General features: G+C 45.2%; 2 protein-coding genes across 6 annotated transcripts in view; one reads left to right on the top strand and one right to left on the bottom strand.

The window, feature by feature from the left end:
• Positions 1-296: 296 nt before the first annotated feature.
• On the top strand, positions 297-7,306 carry LOC144770093 (uncharacterized). The gene is made up of 2 exons (XM_078654381.1): positions 297-1,376; positions 1,417-7,306. The coding sequence occupies exon 2, from the start codon at positions 5,187-5,189 to the stop codon at positions 6,393-6,395; it is 1,209 nt and encodes a 402-aa protein (XP_078510507.1). The 5' UTR covers positions 297-1,376; positions 1,417-5,186; the 3' UTR covers positions 6,396-7,306.
• A 3,076-nt stretch (positions 7,307-10,382) lies between these two features.
• The window catches only part of LOC144769768 (N-acyl-aromatic-L-amino acid amidohydrolase (carboxylate-forming)-like), a 263,725-nt gene continuing 254,772 nt past the window's right edge, over positions 10,383-19,335 (bottom strand). For all 5 annotated transcript variants that reach the window (XM_078654120.1, XM_078654189.1, XM_078654055.1 and 2 more), the window contains exons 6-7: positions 13,696-13,805; positions 10,383-11,873 (exon numbers count right to left, since the gene is read on the bottom strand). In XM_078654120.1, the coding sequence (XP_078510246.1) occupies positions 11,676-11,873; positions 13,696-13,805 (308 nt within the window). In that variant the 3' untranslated portion in view covers positions 10,383-11,675. The remainder of the gene's footprint in view (positions 11,874-13,695; positions 13,806-19,335) is intronic.

Here is a 19,335-nt window from a genome sequence, read left to right as displayed (position 1 = left end):
CAGTTCTACAGTGCACGTTTTATGCAGTCTTTGTCTGAGTGAAAATCAATCTGAGGTCGAGTCTTTGTCCCGGTGCATTATGGGTCACCTGTGAAGTCTCAACAGGCCTTGTGACTCAGAAACTGCTTTTGAGATAAACAACGTGCAAACGTTCAGGTCCACTGGAGAAACAAGCAATGCATTTGAATTTATAAGACTAATATTGTTACAGAGCAACATTTTCTCATATCATAGACTCCTTTCTCATATCTTGTCCCTCCCTGGACAAGCTGATCTGGCAGGGTCAGATTTCAAAATGTTTTTCAAAGAGTAATTTTGCCAAAACAGGGTTTCAATTGGAATGTTGTGTCATTCTTTGCAGAGGTAATACATTATTGTATATTTATTTGTGTTTATTTATTGTTCAGTTTTTTGCAGCTCCCAGCCCATTGAAAATCTCAGAGCACCTCTCAACACTGGGGGAATAGTGCAAGAAGTGATATGACATAGGAGCCCTCTCATATCCCTGTATGTGATGGCCTGCCTGTCCATCACAAGCAGAGAGGCCAAGGTTTGAATGAGCACAAGCACTGAAATCCTTGTATGCCTTTGAAGCAGCACTTATTGAACGAAACCAATTGGCAATTCATTTTCACGAATCAGTTCTGTGACACAAAAACAGAAACACTAGCCTAAAATGAATAAAAATACCATTATTTATTTAAAAGTGTAATACATTGAAACATGATTGTCTGGTTTTCATGACGTCACCTTCGATACGGAAGGTCACTTCTTCATTCATCAAAGCAGTGGAAGGTTAGTGTGTGTCATTACAAGGCTTGGGTATTGGGACGATGGAGCTGCACAAATCCTCCTAAATTGTCTACTGCCTTGAATGCACACTGGTGCCCAGATTTACAAGGGCTGCATTGCCCTTACGCCACGCAAGATGTGCACCCCCTTAAATGGGATTTACTATGCCACACGGTGCCACCGTGCGTGGCTCTGCATTCATAGTAAATCTGGAGTAACGCAAGGTTCTCCCTTGCATTGCTCTGCCCTGGGAAGGAGTCATATGGGTGCAGCGAGGGTGTTACCATGCATCCACCTGTGGTTTATGGCACATTCCCAGGTCTACTAAAATAGTAAACCTGGCACTCTGTCAAAATGCCATGCCTCCCAGGGGAGGGGTACCAAGGATAAACAGGTTGATTTCTCCACGTTTTTCCCTCTTTCTACCTTTGCTGCACAAATATAAAGAGATAACCGGCTCAGAGGAATGTTTCTGTGCAGGAAGGTGTCCCTTCCTGCACAAAACCAATCCTGCCTGCGTTGGTGCTTGGCAGCCACTAGTGCGCCCATTCCTCTCCATCGCTTATATATATATATATATATATGTAGATAGATAGATAGATAGATAGATAGATAGATAGATAGATAGATAGATAGATAGATAGATAGATAGATAGATATAGTTATCCAGTATTAGGGTATCTTTCATAGATTCACATACCTGAATCAATCCCCGTCGTCAAGGCGGGAGTCCCACGGTAAATAAAAAAGCAGTGCCAAAGCACTTTGTAGTAGTAGTAGGCCCTAGAACTAGGCCTGAGGCCTACATTATAGTAGCCTATCTACATCATTATGTCAAAAAGACCAAAGTCTTTGCTCCAACCAATCAACTCACAGCACCCTCTAGAACCCTCTCTGCAGCGCCAGTTCTCATCAGATTTTCACCGCACGTAGTGTGGAAGGGAGTCTCCCTGAGTCTTGACTCAGTTTTTTCCTCAGAGCTTCAGGATGTCTGACAAGAAGGCCTTGTTTATTTATTTATTTATTTATGGAATTTTTAATGCGCAGCTAATACCCGAGGGTGTCTAGGCGCAGTATGATGCTTTAGGAAACAGTAATCAGCACACGAACCTATTGGTTAAAAAGCCAAGTCTTCAAAGCCCTAAGAAAACAGATAAGAGTGGGGGCAGTTTTGATATGTGAAGGGAGAGAGTTCCACAGTCTGGGAGTTGCTACCAAGAATCGTCTATCTCCCCAAGTGGAGGTTCTTGTTCGGGGCACAGATAGTAAACAGCTAGCTGCTGATCTTAGGTTCCTTATAGGGGTGTATACCTGAAATGCCTCTCTTAAAAACTTCGGGCCAGTATGATGAATGGCCTTATAAGCAATACATAAGGCCTTAAATTTGATCCTGCTCTCCACTCTTAGCCAATGAAGATGGCGTATAGCTGCCGAGATGGACTGGCGCCTTGGAATGTTGAGAAGGATTCTGGCTGCCATATTTTGAACAGATTGAAGCTTGTTCAAGATATATTTATGAGTGTTGAGAAAGAGGGCATTTCCGTAATCAAGCTTGGAAAACACCAAGGTGGTAATTAGGGTTTTTCCAGCTGATGATGGTAAGTACGGTAGCAGCTTTTTTATCTTTTTCAACGTAAAAAAGGCAGCTGAGACAACCCTACTTACATGGTGTTTGAAGGACAGATGTTTATCAAAGATCACTCCAAGATTCCTGACCTTTGCAACTGGGACCGGAGGAGGACCCATCTGAATAGGCCACCAAATCGGGGACCATTCTGGAAAGATGTTACCAAAGGTCATAACCTCCGTTTTCTCCGCATTCAGTTTTAGACAATTACTATGCATCCATGCTTGTACCTCCAGTATCCCCTCCTGGAAATTAGCTGCTACCACTGGGCTGTTCTTATGGACCGCCAACACAAGTTGGGTGTCATCGGCGTAAGTAGTTAGGCGCATCCCATGAGATTTTATGACCCTTGCCAAATCTGCAACATAAATGTTAAAAAGCGCAGGGCTTAACGACGATCCTTGGGGGACCCCGCATGGCAGTTTAGAAGTCGGTGAATAATAATTGCCCAGTTTGACTGCCTGTTTGCGGTTAGCCAAAAAAGAGGCTATAAGATCTCTGGCCAAATTGTTAATCCCCAGGGCTGTGACACGGTCGACCAAAATAGCATGGTCGACCGTGTCAAAGGCCGCCGAGAGATCCAACAGGATGAGCACTGCTGCTCCTCCCGAATCCAAGATGTTTCTAATTTCATCGGAGGCCTTTATCAACGCAGTTTACGGTTCCGTGTCCCCTCCGGAAACCGAACTGCGTATCATCCAGGAGTTCATGTTGTTCAATGAACTCTGAAAGCTGTTGGGTCATGATGGCCTCTACGATTTTAGCGGGAAAGGGAAGGCAAGCAATGGGTCTGTAATTGGCCGTAGCCGTGGGGTCTAAGGAAGGCTTTTTGAGCAAAGGTTTAACGATGGCCTTCTTCCAGATCTCTGGGTAGACGCCTGTTTTAAAGATGGCGTTACAAATGGTGGTAAGCGGCTGAGCGATGGTATTGTAAAGTTGATTCATTATATCAGGAGGGCATGGATCAAGCGGAGAACCCGATTTGATTTTGGCAGCTAAAATGCTGACCTGATCTTCTGTCACTAGCTTGAAACCAGAAAAAGAAGGATGGGCCACAGCCAAATGGGAGGATGGATCAGTCCTAATTTCCGCTGGTAGCTGTGGGAAAATGGAATAAATGTCCATTACCTTAGACCTTGCAGAACCTGCGAGAAGAAAAGGGTCCATGTGGATGACCAGCACAAGGACTGTATTTATTGCCTTTATCCCAAGCATGAGGCAAAAAATTGTAAGATCTGCCCCACCTTCCCTTCTAAGACCTTAAGGGATAGGGAGGCCAGAGTCCCTTTTGTGCCTAAAATCCTCTTCCACGGATGATGATGACAAAGCCTCTACTTCTAGTAAGAGGTCAAGGTCACAGGAGGATAAGAAAAGTGAGGGGAGAAAACATGCGAAAACCTCCCACTCTACTTCAGGCTCTTCACCGAGATCCCCACATGCTGTCTCTGGAGCCTCAGCCACCAACGATTCCTCTAATAAAACCGTGAGTAAGAGTTCTTCTGTCTCCTCACCAGTGACTACTGTTTCTACTTCAACTTCCTTTTCTACGGCTATGATCTCCACTTCATCTATCACTTCGCCTATTGTGTCTACTAAGATTTGTATTGTGGCCAAAAGAACTCTCGTAGACGACTCGTCGACGAAGACATCAGCGTCAACGAAGCCTTCGTCGTCTAAAAAGAGCTCGTCGACGAAGTCATCGACGCCACCGTCGACGACCGTCTCTTCGACGAAGAAAGTATCGACGATGAAACCGTCGACGGTTGTCCCGTCTACGAGGAGCCCGTCGACGACCAGCCCGTCGACGACCAGCCCGTCGACGATTGTCCCGTCGACGGTAGGTTCATCGACGACGGTCCCGTCGACGTCGAGTCCGTCGACGGCAATTCCATCGATGACGTGTCCTTCGTCGTCGACCTCGTCGACGATAATCCCGTCGACGACGACATCTTTTCAGCAGACAACTGCACCTTTGTCACCGGTGCCGTCAAAGATGATGGATTCAGCTTTAGTGAAGCCGATGGCTGGGAATCAGGTTTTTTGTACACCAGTTTCAACTAAGAACTTTCAACTCGTCTCGTACAAGAGGCAACAAGGTTCTTAATCGCAACTTATGCCCTCTCATCTTCTGGAATCCTACTCGGATGACGAAGAAGATGATTTTGAGGATGATGATAATGAAGGAGCTTTTGGTGTGGCGCGTCACCCATCTGATCTTGTCATCAAGTGTCAAGATGATGATGAAGATGACACTTATACTGAACATTATTATCAGGAGGACATTTTAGTGCCTCATTCGATAGAACATCAGAGGCGGCCTAAAGTTTCAGAAGTCACCCATTTACCACCTACCCTGATTCAGGATTTACAGGATATGCTGGCAGATTACAAACAACGCTTTCCTCCACATAAAATAAATGTCGGAATTTGTAAAGCGCCCAGCTACCTCCACCGGAGGTGTCCCGGCGCTGTCCGTATACCGCTTAGGAACCCTTCCTGGCTTTCCTGGGAAATATCCACTCCTGGGCACCCCCCAGGTGCAGCCAGGCATCCCAGCGCTTTTGGGGCCGTTGTGGAGACTAAGCAAGCTATTGCCCAGAGTTGCAGCGTGGGACCCATGATCAGAACAGGCACTGAGGCGAGAATATTCAGTGAGGGGAATTAATGAGCCAGAGACCCGCCGAGGCGGGAATCGAACCCTGGTCCCTGGCCAGAGCTCTGCATCAAGGTCTGCCTGCTCTAACCATTGAGCCACACTTCTCCACCTATGCCTCAGCCTACTACTTCTATTCCTCCACCTCAAGTTCCACCGCCTTCTCGAGTTGTGGAACCTACACAACATGAGTTGCCTCCACAAGCCCCGGACACGTCCTCAGAAGATGAGGTAGAGGAAGGGGAGTTGCCTAACATACCTTCATCAGACCCGTGGGATGATTATGTTATTCCCATGCCATCCCCTCCGACTCCTCAGCCTTCAGATTCTCCACCTGAGGATGTGGGTGGCTTTCACAATCTGATGCAGAGAGCAGCAAACAGATTTAAACTCCCGGTAACTAAGGAGCAAACGGAGTGTTTTCTTCATGATTTTAAGGAAGAAACCAGGAAAGTATCTCGAGCCATTCCTATTATTGAATATATTTGGAAAGAGGGTCTCAAAGTAATGAAAAACCCCGCTTCGGTGCCTGCTATGTTGCCAAGAATTGATAAAATATACCGTGCCCCGCTCACTAGTCCAGCGTGCCTTATTGGTCATCCGCGTCCGGATTCGGTGATGTCTCAGGCTGCACAACAAAGGTCGAAGAATCCGGCTACCCCTATTTCTACACCACCTGATAAAGAGGGGCGACGCTTAGACCTTATTGGGAAAAAGTTTTCCACAATGGCTGCGGCTTCCATCAGAGCGGCAAATTCTTTGGCGATTATAGGGCGCTATGATCGCCAAATGTGGTCAGAAATGGCTGTCTTCATGGAACTCATTCCAGAAGATAAGAGGCAGGAAGCACGGAAAATATTAATGGAAGGAGAACGCGCAGCTGCGGAGTCCATCGACTGCGCGTTGGATATTGCAAACACAAATTTCAGACAGTTGGCAGGAGCGGCTGTTTTGAGACGTCAAGGGTGGTTGAAGGCCACTACCTTTCGTCCAGAGGTCCAATTGAAAGTGCTGGACATGGCTTATGATGGAGAGTCCCTTTTTGGGAAACATGTAGACGAAGCTCTCCAAACAATTAAAACAGATAAGGATACTGCAAAATCGCTGGGGTCATTGCAGTACAAGAGAGGATCGTTCAGAGGAGCGAGAGGATGCGGGTATTCGTACAGAGGCAATTACTATCAACAAGGCAGGCAATATCAACAGCAATACCGCCAGAACTATCAGTCTTCGTATCGCCAGTCGGGATCAGCTGGTTTCTCTCGCCAAGGAGGAAGAAGGCGCACAAACAATCAGGGGCGAGACAATCACAAGAAACAGTGAGATCAATTGGGAACCACCTTCAATCCCTTATTTTCCCGTGGGCGCGAAGATATCTGCCTTCCAACGCCAATGGCATCAGATAACAACAGATCAGTGGGTGCTGGACCTAGTCCAACATGGTCACACCCTGGAGTTCATTACCAAACCTCCAACAACTCTGCCCAGGGGTCCCCCTCCCCCTCGTCTTCACTTACTAATCAAGGCGGTTCAAGCAATGCTTCTCAAGAACGCTGTAGAGAAGGTCCCAATCCATCAGAGAAGGATGGGTTTCTATTCCCGTTTTATAAAAAAGAAATCAGGGGAATGGCGACCGATCCTAGACCTGCGCAATCTGAACAGATATGTCAAGAAGCAGGGATTTCGAATGGTCACTCTCTCAGACATTCTCAACTGCCTCAACGAAGGAGATTACATGGCTTCCTTGGACATGGAAGATGCATACTTCCACATCCCAATTCACCCAAAACATCGAAAATACCTCCGTTTCACTGTGGCTGGCGCACATTATCAGTTCAAGGTCCTCCCATTTGGACTCAAGTCGGCCCCAAGGATTTTCACGAAGTGTCTGGCTCTTGTAGCAGCAGCTCTTCGATCAGCAAAGGTGCAGGTCTTCCCGTATTTGGACGACTGGATAGTCAAAGGTCCATCGAAGTCCAAAGTAAAATCCGACATTATGTTATGCCGCAATCTCTTTGCATCGCTAGGCTTTACAATCAACAAGAGCAAATCTCAATTGATTCCGAAACAGAACCTGTTGTTCCTAGGAGCTTGTCTAGACACAATAGAATGCAAGGCATTCTTATCTCTCGAGAGACAACTCCGACTGCAAGCCTTGGCAACAAAACTGTCAAGAAAAAAGTCACTTTCAGTTCGCCTATTTGTTTCACTTCTGGGGATGTGCTCTTCGGCCATCAACCTCATTCCATTAGCACGTCTAAAGATGCGACCCTTGCAGGAAGAGCTACATCTTCAATGGCGACAAGCGACAGGCTCTTTCGAGGACATCATCACAGTCACCGACAGGATGGTGCATGCCCTTCAATGGTGGACAAGACTGAGCAATCTGGAACAGGGGCTCACTTTCTTGCAAGCTCCTCCGGATTTCGTTCTGACGACAGATGCATCCACGGAGGGCTGGGGAGGTCATCTCCAGGACTTACAGGTGCAGGGAAAATGGTCTCAACAGCAGAGAAAATGCCATATCAACAGTCTAGAGTTGAAAGCCATATTTCTTTCTCTTCAAGCATTTCTCCCCAGGATCGCAGGATCCTCAGTTCTGGTCAGAACGGACAACACCACCAGCATGTTTTATATAAACAAGGAAGGGGGAACGAGGTCGGCAACATTGTCCAGGGAAGCCCAAGAGTTGTGGCAATGGTTGACGATTCACAACATAACTCTCAAGGCAGAACACGTCAGGGGTCTGTACAACACCTTAGCAGACAAACTGAGCAGATCCTCGTCAGATTGCCACGAGTGGGAACTGAACAACAACCAATTGAGCAAGGTGTTTCAGAGATGGGGCAAACCAATGTTGGATTTGTTTGCAACCCAACAGAACAAGAAATGCCGGTACTTTGCCAGCAGGTACCCTCAACCGGGATCAAGGGGGAATGCCCTGTCCATGCGATGGTCAGGGAGTTATGCTTACGCCTTTTCTCTGATCCCTTTGATTCCACGAGTGGTGCGCAAAATGAAATTGGAGAGTTGCCGCCTTCTGCTGATTGCTCCCAGGTGGCCTCGCCAGTATTGATTTCAGGAGCTCATGCTTCTCTCACAGGAGCCACCGATCAAGCTGTTGGTAACCCCAATGTTACTATCACGCAACGAGGGCCAAATTCTGCACCCGGACCATCAGTCGCTGAATTTGCATGCATGGCTCCTAATTTCCTAGAATTTCAGCATCTGCAAATTCCTCAGGACTGCCGAGACATTCTAAAGAAAGCAAGAGCCCAGAGTACATTAAAAACTTATCGTCTCAAATGGAAGCGCTTCTGTGCTTGGTGCATTTCAAACAGTTTACATCCTATAAAAGCGCCAGCAGAAAAAATACTACCCTATTTATTGCATTTGGCGCTATCAGGTCTTTCTTTTTCTTCAATAAAGGTCCACTTAGCGGCTTTATCCAGGTACAGGAAGATGGCTGACACTCAATCACTCTGCTCTTCATCGCTCATTAAGCAATTCATGAGGGGTCTTTTCCGGGCTTATCCTCCAGTAAAGCCTTCACCACCAGAATGGGAGCTCAATACAGTTCTCTCACAGCTGATGAAGCACCCTTTCGAACCCATTCATAAAGCTGACTTAAAATTCTTGACATGGAAGGTTGTTTTGTTGTTAGCCCTAACTTCCGCCAGAAGAGTGGGAGAAATTCAGGCATTCACTATAAAGGAACCCTTTATGCATTTTTCCCAAGACTATGTCACTTTGCGGACAAATCCAACATTCATACCAAAAGTGCCTTCTCAATTTCATCTAAATGAGCCAATCAAGCTGACGGTTTTCTTTCCAAATCCGTCAACCCCAGCGGAGAGAACATTACATTCTTTAGACATCAAAAGATGCTTAAAGTTCTACCTTCAGAGAACCAAGACTGTAAGAAAATCAGATCAACTGTTTGTGGCTTATGGCCAGACTACATTGGGTAAGGCGGTCACAAAAGCTACGATTTCCAGATGGATAGCCTCTGCCATCCAGTTCTGTCACATCAAGGCTAACCGACCATTGACAAGGTCTGTTCGATCTCATTCCACAAGAGCTGTGGCAGCGTCTGCAGCTTTGTTTGTAGGAGTGACGCTTGAGAACATTTGCCGTGCTGCGACATGGAAGATTGTCCACACGTTTACAAGACACTACTGCCTACAATCAGCAAATCAGAATGATGCGGCAGTGGGCCAAGCTGTGTTACGCCACCTGTTTCCATAGGAATACATTCAGGTACAAACATTGGTTTCTTCTTAAAGTACATCAAGTTCAAATTGTTGTTTATAATATGCAGACATATGTTGTCATACAGTAGGTTTATATGCTACTAATGTTCCTTTTCCTGTAGGAAATTGCATTACTTCTATGTTGGTTTTTCAATAAGGTTGTTAATAGACCAATTTCTAAGCAATTGTTGGTTGTTAGCGGTACATTCATGGGGGTGCAATATAGTAAGTCTCCCACCATCCGCAACCGACTTTCCCTGGTTTTACTGCTTGCTATTCTGATTCAGGCATGTGAATCTATGAAAAATACCCCAATACTGGATAAGAAAACAAGTTACTTACCTGTAACTTCAGTTATCCAGTATTGGTATCTTTCATAGATTCACATGCACCCACCCTCCTCCCCGGAGAGGCAGTTCTCTAAGGTTGGGATACTTTTTCCCACTTGTGCTACGAAAATCTGAGGAGAACTGGCTCTGCAGAGAGGGTTCTAGAGGGTGCTGTGAGCTGATTGGTTGGAGCAAAGACTTTGGTCTTTTTGACATAATGATGTAGATGGGCTACTATAATGTAGGCCTCGGGCCTAGTTCTAGGGCCTACTACTACTACAAAGTGCTTTGGCACTGCTTTTTTATTTACCGTGGGACTCCCGCCTTGACGACAGGGAATGATTCAGGCATGTGAATCTATGAAAGATACCAATACTGGATAACTGAAGTTACAGGTAAGTAACTTGTTTTCATATCCTAAAAACTCCACTGCACAGTGGCTGTGTTTCTTCAACAAAATGGAGCACGGACCACAAATAGATGCGCAGAATCTAGTTTATATATATATATATATATATATATATATATATATATGTGTGTGTGTGTGTGCGTGTGTATGGATGTATTTTACCTGCAGAAGCGATGCAATAAAATCTTTGGTTAACCAGGCATCCTGTTACCTGCAGGGTAATATTTGAAAATGGTTGACGTGACCATTCCGACTTGTAAACTATTTTAGAATGGCTGACCTGCGACCATTCGTCCCTGGAATACATTTTAGAATTGGCTGACCTGTGAACTGTTTATTGCCATGATTATCTCTGAGAACAAGACTGTCCAGTGTCTTTGCATCAACTGGAGAAAAAGCACCTTATAAAGTAATACCAACAAAGATGGCTGATGCCAGCAGAAATAGCTTTTCATCATGGAAGTGTCCATCATGAATCCTGAGGTGTCAGAAGAGCAGCATCTCACAAAATATTTGCATAGATAACTGCAGTTTGGTGAGTACCCAATACGAGAACCATCAGAGTAGGGCAGATTTCACTTCTTTTTACTTGTTCGTGGTGATTTGTAAGTGGATTGCTGAAAGATGCTCAACCAATACTTCAATGTAGCTCTCCATGTGTTTCTTCTCTAGCCTTCTGTTTACTATTGCTCTGTTTCTTGTTTCCATTCCTCTCCACCCGTGGTGCACTTTGTTAGGACCCCTCAGTTTATTTCTTGCTCTTCTCATGTTCTGCGTCCTCTTCCTCTTGGTGATTAAGTCACACTAGAGTACTCTTTCTTCCTTTGGTCTGTGGATATCATCTCATCCATGTATCTCATACATTCCACTTACTAAAGTTCGCTTGGTCTCCCTTGTTCTCCTCATCTCCTTCGCCATCTCTGTTTTCCGAGTATTATGTTCTGATCTAGGAGTCTACCTATTCTTCCTTTCACTTCCTACATGGCTCCTCTCTATTACCTTTCCTTCTGTTTCAAGCCCTCCCCTGTCTCCATTATTCTCCATGCATCTTTTATTTTGTGTGCACATTCTCTTTCTTTTGTCTCCAAGTCCTTCTTTTCCTGAGGGACATAGCCTCTCCTCTTTTGTCCACCTCTTCTTCCTTTATTGTGACTCCCTTGCTACCTGTTCTCTCTTCTTAGATTTTGCTTCTATCTGTCTGCCTACTCACCTGGTGGTTTATTGTATTGTGGTTGGGGGCGAGGGAAGCAGTTTTCAAGGGCCCTATTGTACATCCTAGGTTGTCCAAGCAGCTCTAGACCTTTAATGGACGACTGCCCACAGCAAGAGTATCTTGCAGAACAGTAACCTTTAAACTCAGTCTTTCTTTGGCTTGGCCATCCCCTTGTTCTCATTCTGCATTTAGTTTGAATCTTTTGAGAACTCTCTTGTAGATCTCCTGGTATTTCTTGTCTCAGGCTCCCTTCTTATTAGCAGCTGTTTGTTACTGTGGTTCTGTTCTAGTTCTCTTCATTATGTTTGTGTCTGTGCCCAAAAAGTCCATATGTATTGCACCCCTTAGCAATGTTTTATTAAGTGCCACAGGCCTCTCCCCTTTCCAGTGGTTTCCAGATTAGTCCAGCTGGGCTTGAAGAGCGGGGACTGAAAACACTTTCTTCTCCATCTTGGCAAAGGCAATGTTCTTCTCATAGTACGCAGCCTCATTGATGAAGGCAGGGTAGATGGTTGAGTCGCCTTCGTAGACCACCTCTGTCCCATCCAAGGTCTGGAAAATGGGGTCACCGGGGTTCAGGGGAAGAAAATCCTTGTCCTGAAAACCAAACACAAAGAGGTTATTTCTTGACAAATCTTCGGCTTAAGGTCATCCCAAAGAGATTCATAATTGGTGTTGCCAGGAATGCAGCCACTAGATATGCAAGTAACAGGAACTGACGTCATGCACCAGTTTTAGTATGACTATGATTTCCTGCTTCAATGAAACCATGCACATTACCTATTCTTACATCACTAATTTATTTGGGGCAGCCAGGGGCTGCAGAGAGACATACTGCAATCAGTTTTTGTGTCTGAGAGCAGCCTGTGCTCTGTGAGCTGTCATTCACGTCATGGCACTGCGGGTGACATCCATTACAACGCGGTCTGTACACCGCGATACGGTTACTACGTGGTCATTACAACGCAAGTCGTTACAACGACTTGCGCTGGATGGCGCTATACACAAAGGAATAGTATGATTTACTATTCCAACACCTACCCTGCTGTTCCATAGGCTGCAGTTGGATAGTAAATCATACTATTGCTAAGTCCAACACCTCTAGCACAAGTCGTTGTAACAACTTGTGTTGTAATGACCGCGTTGTAAGCATATCGCAGTGTAAAGACCACGTTGTAACGTTATACATTCGGCACTGCACATGGAAATTATGGTCAAGACAAGTTCCACTGTGGGTGGAGCCGGTCTCTAAAAGAAACAACACTTCTGAGGTGTAACGTATCCCAGAAAATTTGCAGAGCACCTGACTGGACTTCTGGAACAAGTTCCATATGAAGGAAAAATACCTGGATGTTCAAGTGGTGACATTAGGAGCTTCCCTGCACAGGGTTGATGCATTCAAGATGTTCACCCCTACAGTTCAGCTAAGAACTATGAGCTACTGCCTCAAATACAGTAAAATGTTCCAATGAATTATTCTTAAATGTTGGCCCTGCGGGTAATGGGCTACATGGGTAGTATACAATGGTATTTTGACAAAATATCGAGTTGTATGTATCGAAAGACAGAAATGTCAGGAAAAGCATGTGATACCAATAATCGCAAAGCAGAAATATCGTCGAATATTGTTTTTTTAGGTAAGTATTATCGTTTTTAATAAAATAGTTCTAAAAAATATTGTTAATTATTTTTTTTTTTGTTCATATCTTATTTTTGTTACCATTTTTTGTATAAATGTTTTTAATTTGTTAAACTATAGTTTGTAATGTTAATTGATGTCAATTTTTTTATTTAATTGCTAATAGTAATTTATAGTGTAACAGGACTTAATACAAAAGAAGTATTGGGATATGTATAACCAAACGTTCAAGGCCATTTGGTGTTATTATGAGTATTAAATGAGCCATGAGAACACTTTGTTTAGTTGTTTTCGTATTGATTTCCATGTTATAATATACCATTACAAAATGGCCGCTACATTATTTCAGTAACTCATGTGAGTATTATGTGTAGTCCTTTTTTCATGATGATGCCTAAACAGGTAAATTGATGGTTGCTTTGTCAAACCGGTACAACCAGCACAACCATTCACAAACACTTCGATTAGCCATTCTGTGGTAAGTGAAAAAGAATGGGTTATACTTTCATGTCCACTTAGCTCACCTACCCCACTTGCAATAAAAGGCACGTGGCTCATCTCAGTCTCACCAGAAGTGGCCACAGACCTGTGCAGTTTTACCAATGTCATCATATTCTAGCACTGATGCATTCTAGGAGCACAGTCCTGTCTCCCTTCATCGGTGAACCAATTGGACCAACAGACCTCAAACAATTATTTGCCGGTAACAGCACCTAGGTGCCCATACTCTATATTAGTTTCCACTGAGCAACAATATAGATAGAGAAAGTTAGGACTGACCTGCAGCTTGGGGTGGATGAATCCTGACATCTCCCCCTCTGCATTTCGAGGGTAGTCCTCACGGCTGATGAGCGTGTACGCTTCCATGTCAACGGCTGGGAAGGATGTGCCTGGAAAAAAGATCAGAGCAAGAGATACTTATTAAATGAGAGTTGGAAAGGTTGGGGATGAATACCATGCGTGAGAGAGGGGGGAGTAAAGACAGCGCAATAGGGAAAGAGATGCAAAAGGGAAGCAAGAACTAGGCGTGTTAAAAGTATAGAGAGAGGACAAGAAATGGAACTGGGAGAAAGCAAGATGATTGGAGAAAAGCAATGGTAGAGTATACGAAATACTTTTTCTACGTTGTCACCCCAGATTTTTCACATTTTGCTGAACCCTATAGTTCTGCATTTTTGCCTACTTTACAACTGTGCATTTCACCCCTGCTAACTAGGAGTAAAGTGCCTGTGCTCCCCCCTCTAAACATGGTTAAATAGGTATATTGCTAATTGCCATATTTAACTTGCCTATAGGTCCCTAATTAGTGTAGCTGTGGCCTGCAAGTTAAATGCCACCAGTGTACTGCTTAACCTATTGTACCATTGGCCACAGCTGCAATGCAAACATAGCTTCAGGCCAACCCTGTGTAGCACAACTGTAGCGGTATAAAGACTGCAATTCAAACTGTCATATAAACCCTGATAGCCCACAAGCCTGATGCATGGTATTTGTAAATGTACAGGAATTTATATAGCGCAAATCACCAAGCGGTTTCTAAGCGCTTGCTTAGGGAACCCGTCCTGGTATTCCCCTGTGAGATAACCCCGGCAGGGTATCCGCAAGGTGAAAGCCAGGCATCCCGCCGCGAGGGGCCGTTGTGGAGATTAAGCAAGCTATTGCCCAGAGTCGCAGAGTTTGAACCCGTGAATCGAGTAGGCACCGGAGCGAGAATTGTCGAGTCCATGGACATTTTAGGACTCAAGACCCCGCCAAGCCGGGAATTGAACCCTGGTCCCGGGCTGACCTCTGCTTCCAGGTCTGCCTCCTCTAACCAGTGAGCCACACTTCTCCAAAAGTAGAAAATGTAGAAACTTGATGTGAACACGTCCTTAAAGAAACTAGCACCCAAAAACTATTTTTCACAGTGAATGTGAATTTCCTAGATGTCCTATGTAGAAAAGAAAGAATACAAATTAAAATCCTAATACTGTGTCTCGGAAATGGGATCAGCTAGAAAAATAATTAAACTGCCGGTTTTAAGAGTTTCTGAAAATCTAATTCAATTGTGAAGTCAAATATTTAATAAATATTAAAGAAATGTAACTTTTAGAAAGTTACCTGTTCTGTGCCTTAAGTTCTGGGAGGCTAATTTGCATTTCCTCTCCAACTTCACTCAATTAGTGATGGGCATTTAAATAGGTGTGAATGAGGTGTTAAATTCCTCCCAGGTGCTAAACAATACATCACTGTGATTGACTGACAGATCAACCTGAATTGGCATAGATGAGTCCTGAACCTCATAGAATATGCACGTTGGGAGCTATGGGTCAAATCCCGGTTTGGGCAGAACTCGTGAAGTTTCCCTCAGTGGAATTCAACAAAGTTCATTAAAAACTCCATGAGATTCTGCGGAATACCAGTGGGCAGAAATATGCACGTCGTGCTGCAATTTAGCGCCAGTACTGCACGCAGTGCTGAAAAATCAGTGCGTATGGCACCATGCAGTGCACAAGAGCGCGTGCCCATTCAAGTGGATTTGAGAAAATCTACTTGAGCAGCTCCAAATAGGGTAATAGGGAATAGAGGATATATTCCTAATGTTTTTGATTTTTTTGATTTATTTTCTTTCTTTAATCTAAAATTTTTTGTATTGTATATATTAGTGTATTATCCAGTATTATGGGTGTCTTTCATAGATTCACATGCCTGAATCATTCCCCGTCGTCGAGATGGAAGTCCCCGGTACATAAATAAGCAATGTCCTATAGACATATATAGAGAAAAGTAGGCCTAAATGCCTCACATTAGTAACATATCTAGGTCCTTTTGTGAAAAGGACCAAAGTCCAGAGAAGAACCAATCAGCGGTCACCTCCCTCTAGAACCTTCCTGTCAGGAGCCTCAGTCCCTCAGATTTTCTACCGCACGTTGTGCTAAGGGAGTCTCCCCCTGAGTTCTGCTCAGGTTTATTTCTTCAAAGCTTTTCTCTTCAAATTTTTGGATTTCTCTTCAAGTGAAAGCTGTACACTATGGCTGACACTCCTCAGAAAGGTCTCTTCAGAGCTTGTAGCTCGTGTGGGACAAAAAGGCTCCACATAGATGATCAACACAAGGACTGCCTTTACTGCCTGTACCCTGACCATACAACTAAGGATTGCAAGGTATGTCGAACATTTTCTACAAAAACCCTCAAAGACAAAGAGGGACGCCTTTTGATTTGGCTCCAAAGACTCAAGGACAGAGATAATTTGGACTCATCTGAGGGAAGTGAAGGCTCTTCAGTCTCCTCAAAGATGTCTCATAAAAGGCCAAGGATAGCTTCCCCTGGCCCTCTGGACGCTCCTCAAAAGAAGACACCAAAAAAATCTTCAGAGGCTATGTTAAAATCGGCTTCTGACAAGGAGGTTCACACCTTCAAGAAGCCGTCGACGACGACAACCTCGTCGACGACATCATCAGCGTTCAGGAAAGCTGTGTCTCCTGTTTATGTCTCCACGTTGACGACGAAAATCTGAGGGACACTCTCTACGACGACAGCATCGTCGTCATTTTCTTCATCGACGACGACAACACCATCGTCGTCAGCGGGTAAGGTTTTATCGTCCACGATTGTTATTAAAAAATCATCGTCAGCGTCGACGACGCCGACAAAATCATCACCGTCGATATCGGTACCGTCGACGAAGGCCCCATCTACGAAGGCCTCGTCGTCGAAGACACAGTCGACAAAGACATCGTCGGCGAAAATACCGTCGACGAAGACACCGTTGACGACAGAACTGTTGACGAAGGCACCGACGATGACGACACCGTCGACGAAGGCACCGACGACGGCTGCTTCAATGCCAGCGACGACGTCAATCCCGTCGACGACGGATTTTCAGAGTATTACAGCTGTCGACACTGCTTCATCGACACTCGTTGCGTCGACGGGCTCATTGCCGTTGAGTGATTCTGGACTTCAAGCACTGCCTGTATGTCTCAAAATTACCAAAAAGACGCTAACGCCGGAGTTAACTTCTCCTAGCCGTGTGCAGCGCTTACCACCGGCATGTCTCCTTCAGGATGAGGATTCTGACAATGAAGATATGTTCCAAGCTAATAGCCCCTCAGAATTAAATGTTAAATGCCAAAGCTTGCATGAGGAGGATGTCCAGGAGCACATAGCTCAACCACCAGATTACGCCCATGGTCTGTTTACCAGCTTCCTTGGTTACTGATCTAAGGTTCCTCATTCAGGACTACTAACAGAGATTCCCAGAATCTCCAGCTCCTACGGCTTCCAGGGCAGTACCATCGCCAAGACCACGGCTGCCGCCCTTGGTTATCCAGCAAGAAAGAGTGGATATGCCTGCTCCTCAGTCTTCGGATGAAGAAGAGGAGGAAGAGCAATAAGAGGAAGGTGAAGTGCAGGATGATCGATCTGTCCATGAAGACTGGGACGATTACGTTATACCATCCCCAGCATCCCCAGTGCCCGCCACTTCAGATTCTCCACCGGTAGACATTGGTGGTTTCCACAATGTGGTAGAAAGGGCCGCTAAGCGCTTCCAGATTACGATGAAATCACAGGAGCAGGAGTGCTTCCTGTACGATTTTAAAGAACCTCTTAAGAAGTCGACAAGGTTGATTCCAATTATTGATTATTTGTGGACACAGGGAGTTGAGTTGATGCAAAATCCTGCTTCAGTTTCACTAGTAGTCCCTCGCCTGAACAAGAAATACAAGGCTCGGGCATCGGCACCAGCCTGCTTGACAGGGCATCCTAAGCCTGATTCGGTGGTGACGCAGGCGGCACAGAAAAACTCTAGGAATCCCTCATCTTCATTATCGGCGCCACCAGATAAGGAGGGAAGGAAATTAGACAACATAGGAAAGAGATTCACTACAATGACAGCTATGACAGTCAAGGCGGCAGATGCCCTAGCACTTCTGGGACACTATAATAGACAACTGTGGGCAGACATAGCCCCATACCTGTCTGAACTGCCGGATGCCTCGAAGGAGGAAGTTAAAGCGATACTTCTTGAGGGTCAAACCTCAGCTTCAGAGATGATAGACTGTGCAATGGATGTGGCAATGGCAGGATTCCGCCAACTAGCCGGGGCAGCGGTGTTAAGGCGGCAGGGATGGCTGAAAGTGACCTCATTCAGACCTGAGGTACAGTCCAAGGTTTTGGATATGCCATATGACTGCCAACTTCTGTTTGGTTCAAAAATTGATGAGGCACTTCAAAATATTAAGAAAGACACGGACACTGCAAGAGCGCTGGGCACGCTCCAGTTTAGGAATCAGTCCTTTCGAGGAAATAGAGGAAGAGGACACTCCTCATACAGAGGTGGTTATCAAAACAGGTCATCCTACTGTTCCAATCAGAGTAGACCGCAATACCAACAGTGACAACAGCAGCAGGGCCGACAGTCCGCATTTGGAAAATCATCCTTTTGGAGCAGAGGTCAAAAGAGGAACAACTGAGGACGTCAATGACTTGTTTGCCCAGCCAGTCCAGGCCTCATCTCAATCATTAGGAATTGGAGGAAAACTGACCCACTTTCTGAAAAATTGGATGAAAATCACTATGGACCATTGGGTCCTTCAATTGATACAATTTGGCCATTTCTTGGAGTTCGAAAGCACTCCTCCGCAAACTCCTCCTCGCCCAATGTCCCACAAGAATTTACGACTACTTCTTCGAGAACTCTCTGTTATGCTAAAGAAAGGAGCAATAGAGAACGTACCACCGTCACAGAAAGGGAAGGGATTTTATTCCCGTTTCTTTCTTATTCAGAAAAAAGAGAAGAAATGGAGGCCGATACTAGACCTCAGAGCATTGAACAAATTCTTGAGGAAGCAGTCGTTTCGCAATATCACGTTACAAGAAGTCCTGCATCTTCTGGAGGAGGGGGATTTCATGACGTCACTGGATTTACAGGACACATACTTTCATATCCCAATTCACAACAATCACAAAAAGTATCTGAGGTTTGCAGTAGCGGGCAGACATTTCCAGTTCCGGGTCCTGCCCTTTGGTCTCAAATCGCACCCCGAATCTTCACCAAATGTCTCGCCCCAGTGGTGGCATACCTCAGGCAGCGCGGTCACCAAGTCTTCCCGTACCTGGACGACTGGCTTATAAAGGCACCATCCTTCTCAGGCGCTTCCAGATCCGCCAACGCCTGTCTCAGTCTCTTCGAATGCCTGGGTCTTACATTCAACCAATAGAAGTCAACCCTGCAGCCCTCTCGAAACATCACCTTTCTGGGGGCAACCTTGGACACATGTTCTGTGAGAGCTTTCCCATCGCAGGAGAGAAAGCGCAAACTCCTTTCTCTAGCCTCGACAGTGGCCTTGAAGAGAATGTTAACGGTCCGTCTCTTCAAATCTCTCTTGGGAATGATGTCATCGTGCATCCTGTTGATACCACATTGCCGTCTGCGGA

Source organism: Lissotriton helveticus, chromosome 1_1 (assembly GCF_964261635.1).
Source record: "Lissotriton helveticus chromosome 1_1, aLisHel1.1, whole genome shotgun sequence".
Lineage (NCBI taxonomy): Eukaryota > Metazoa > Chordata > Amphibia > Caudata > Salamandridae > Lissotriton > Lissotriton helveticus.
The sequence above is the reverse complement of the archived record's forward strand: the minus strand, read 5'-3'. Positions and strand labels throughout refer to the sequence as shown.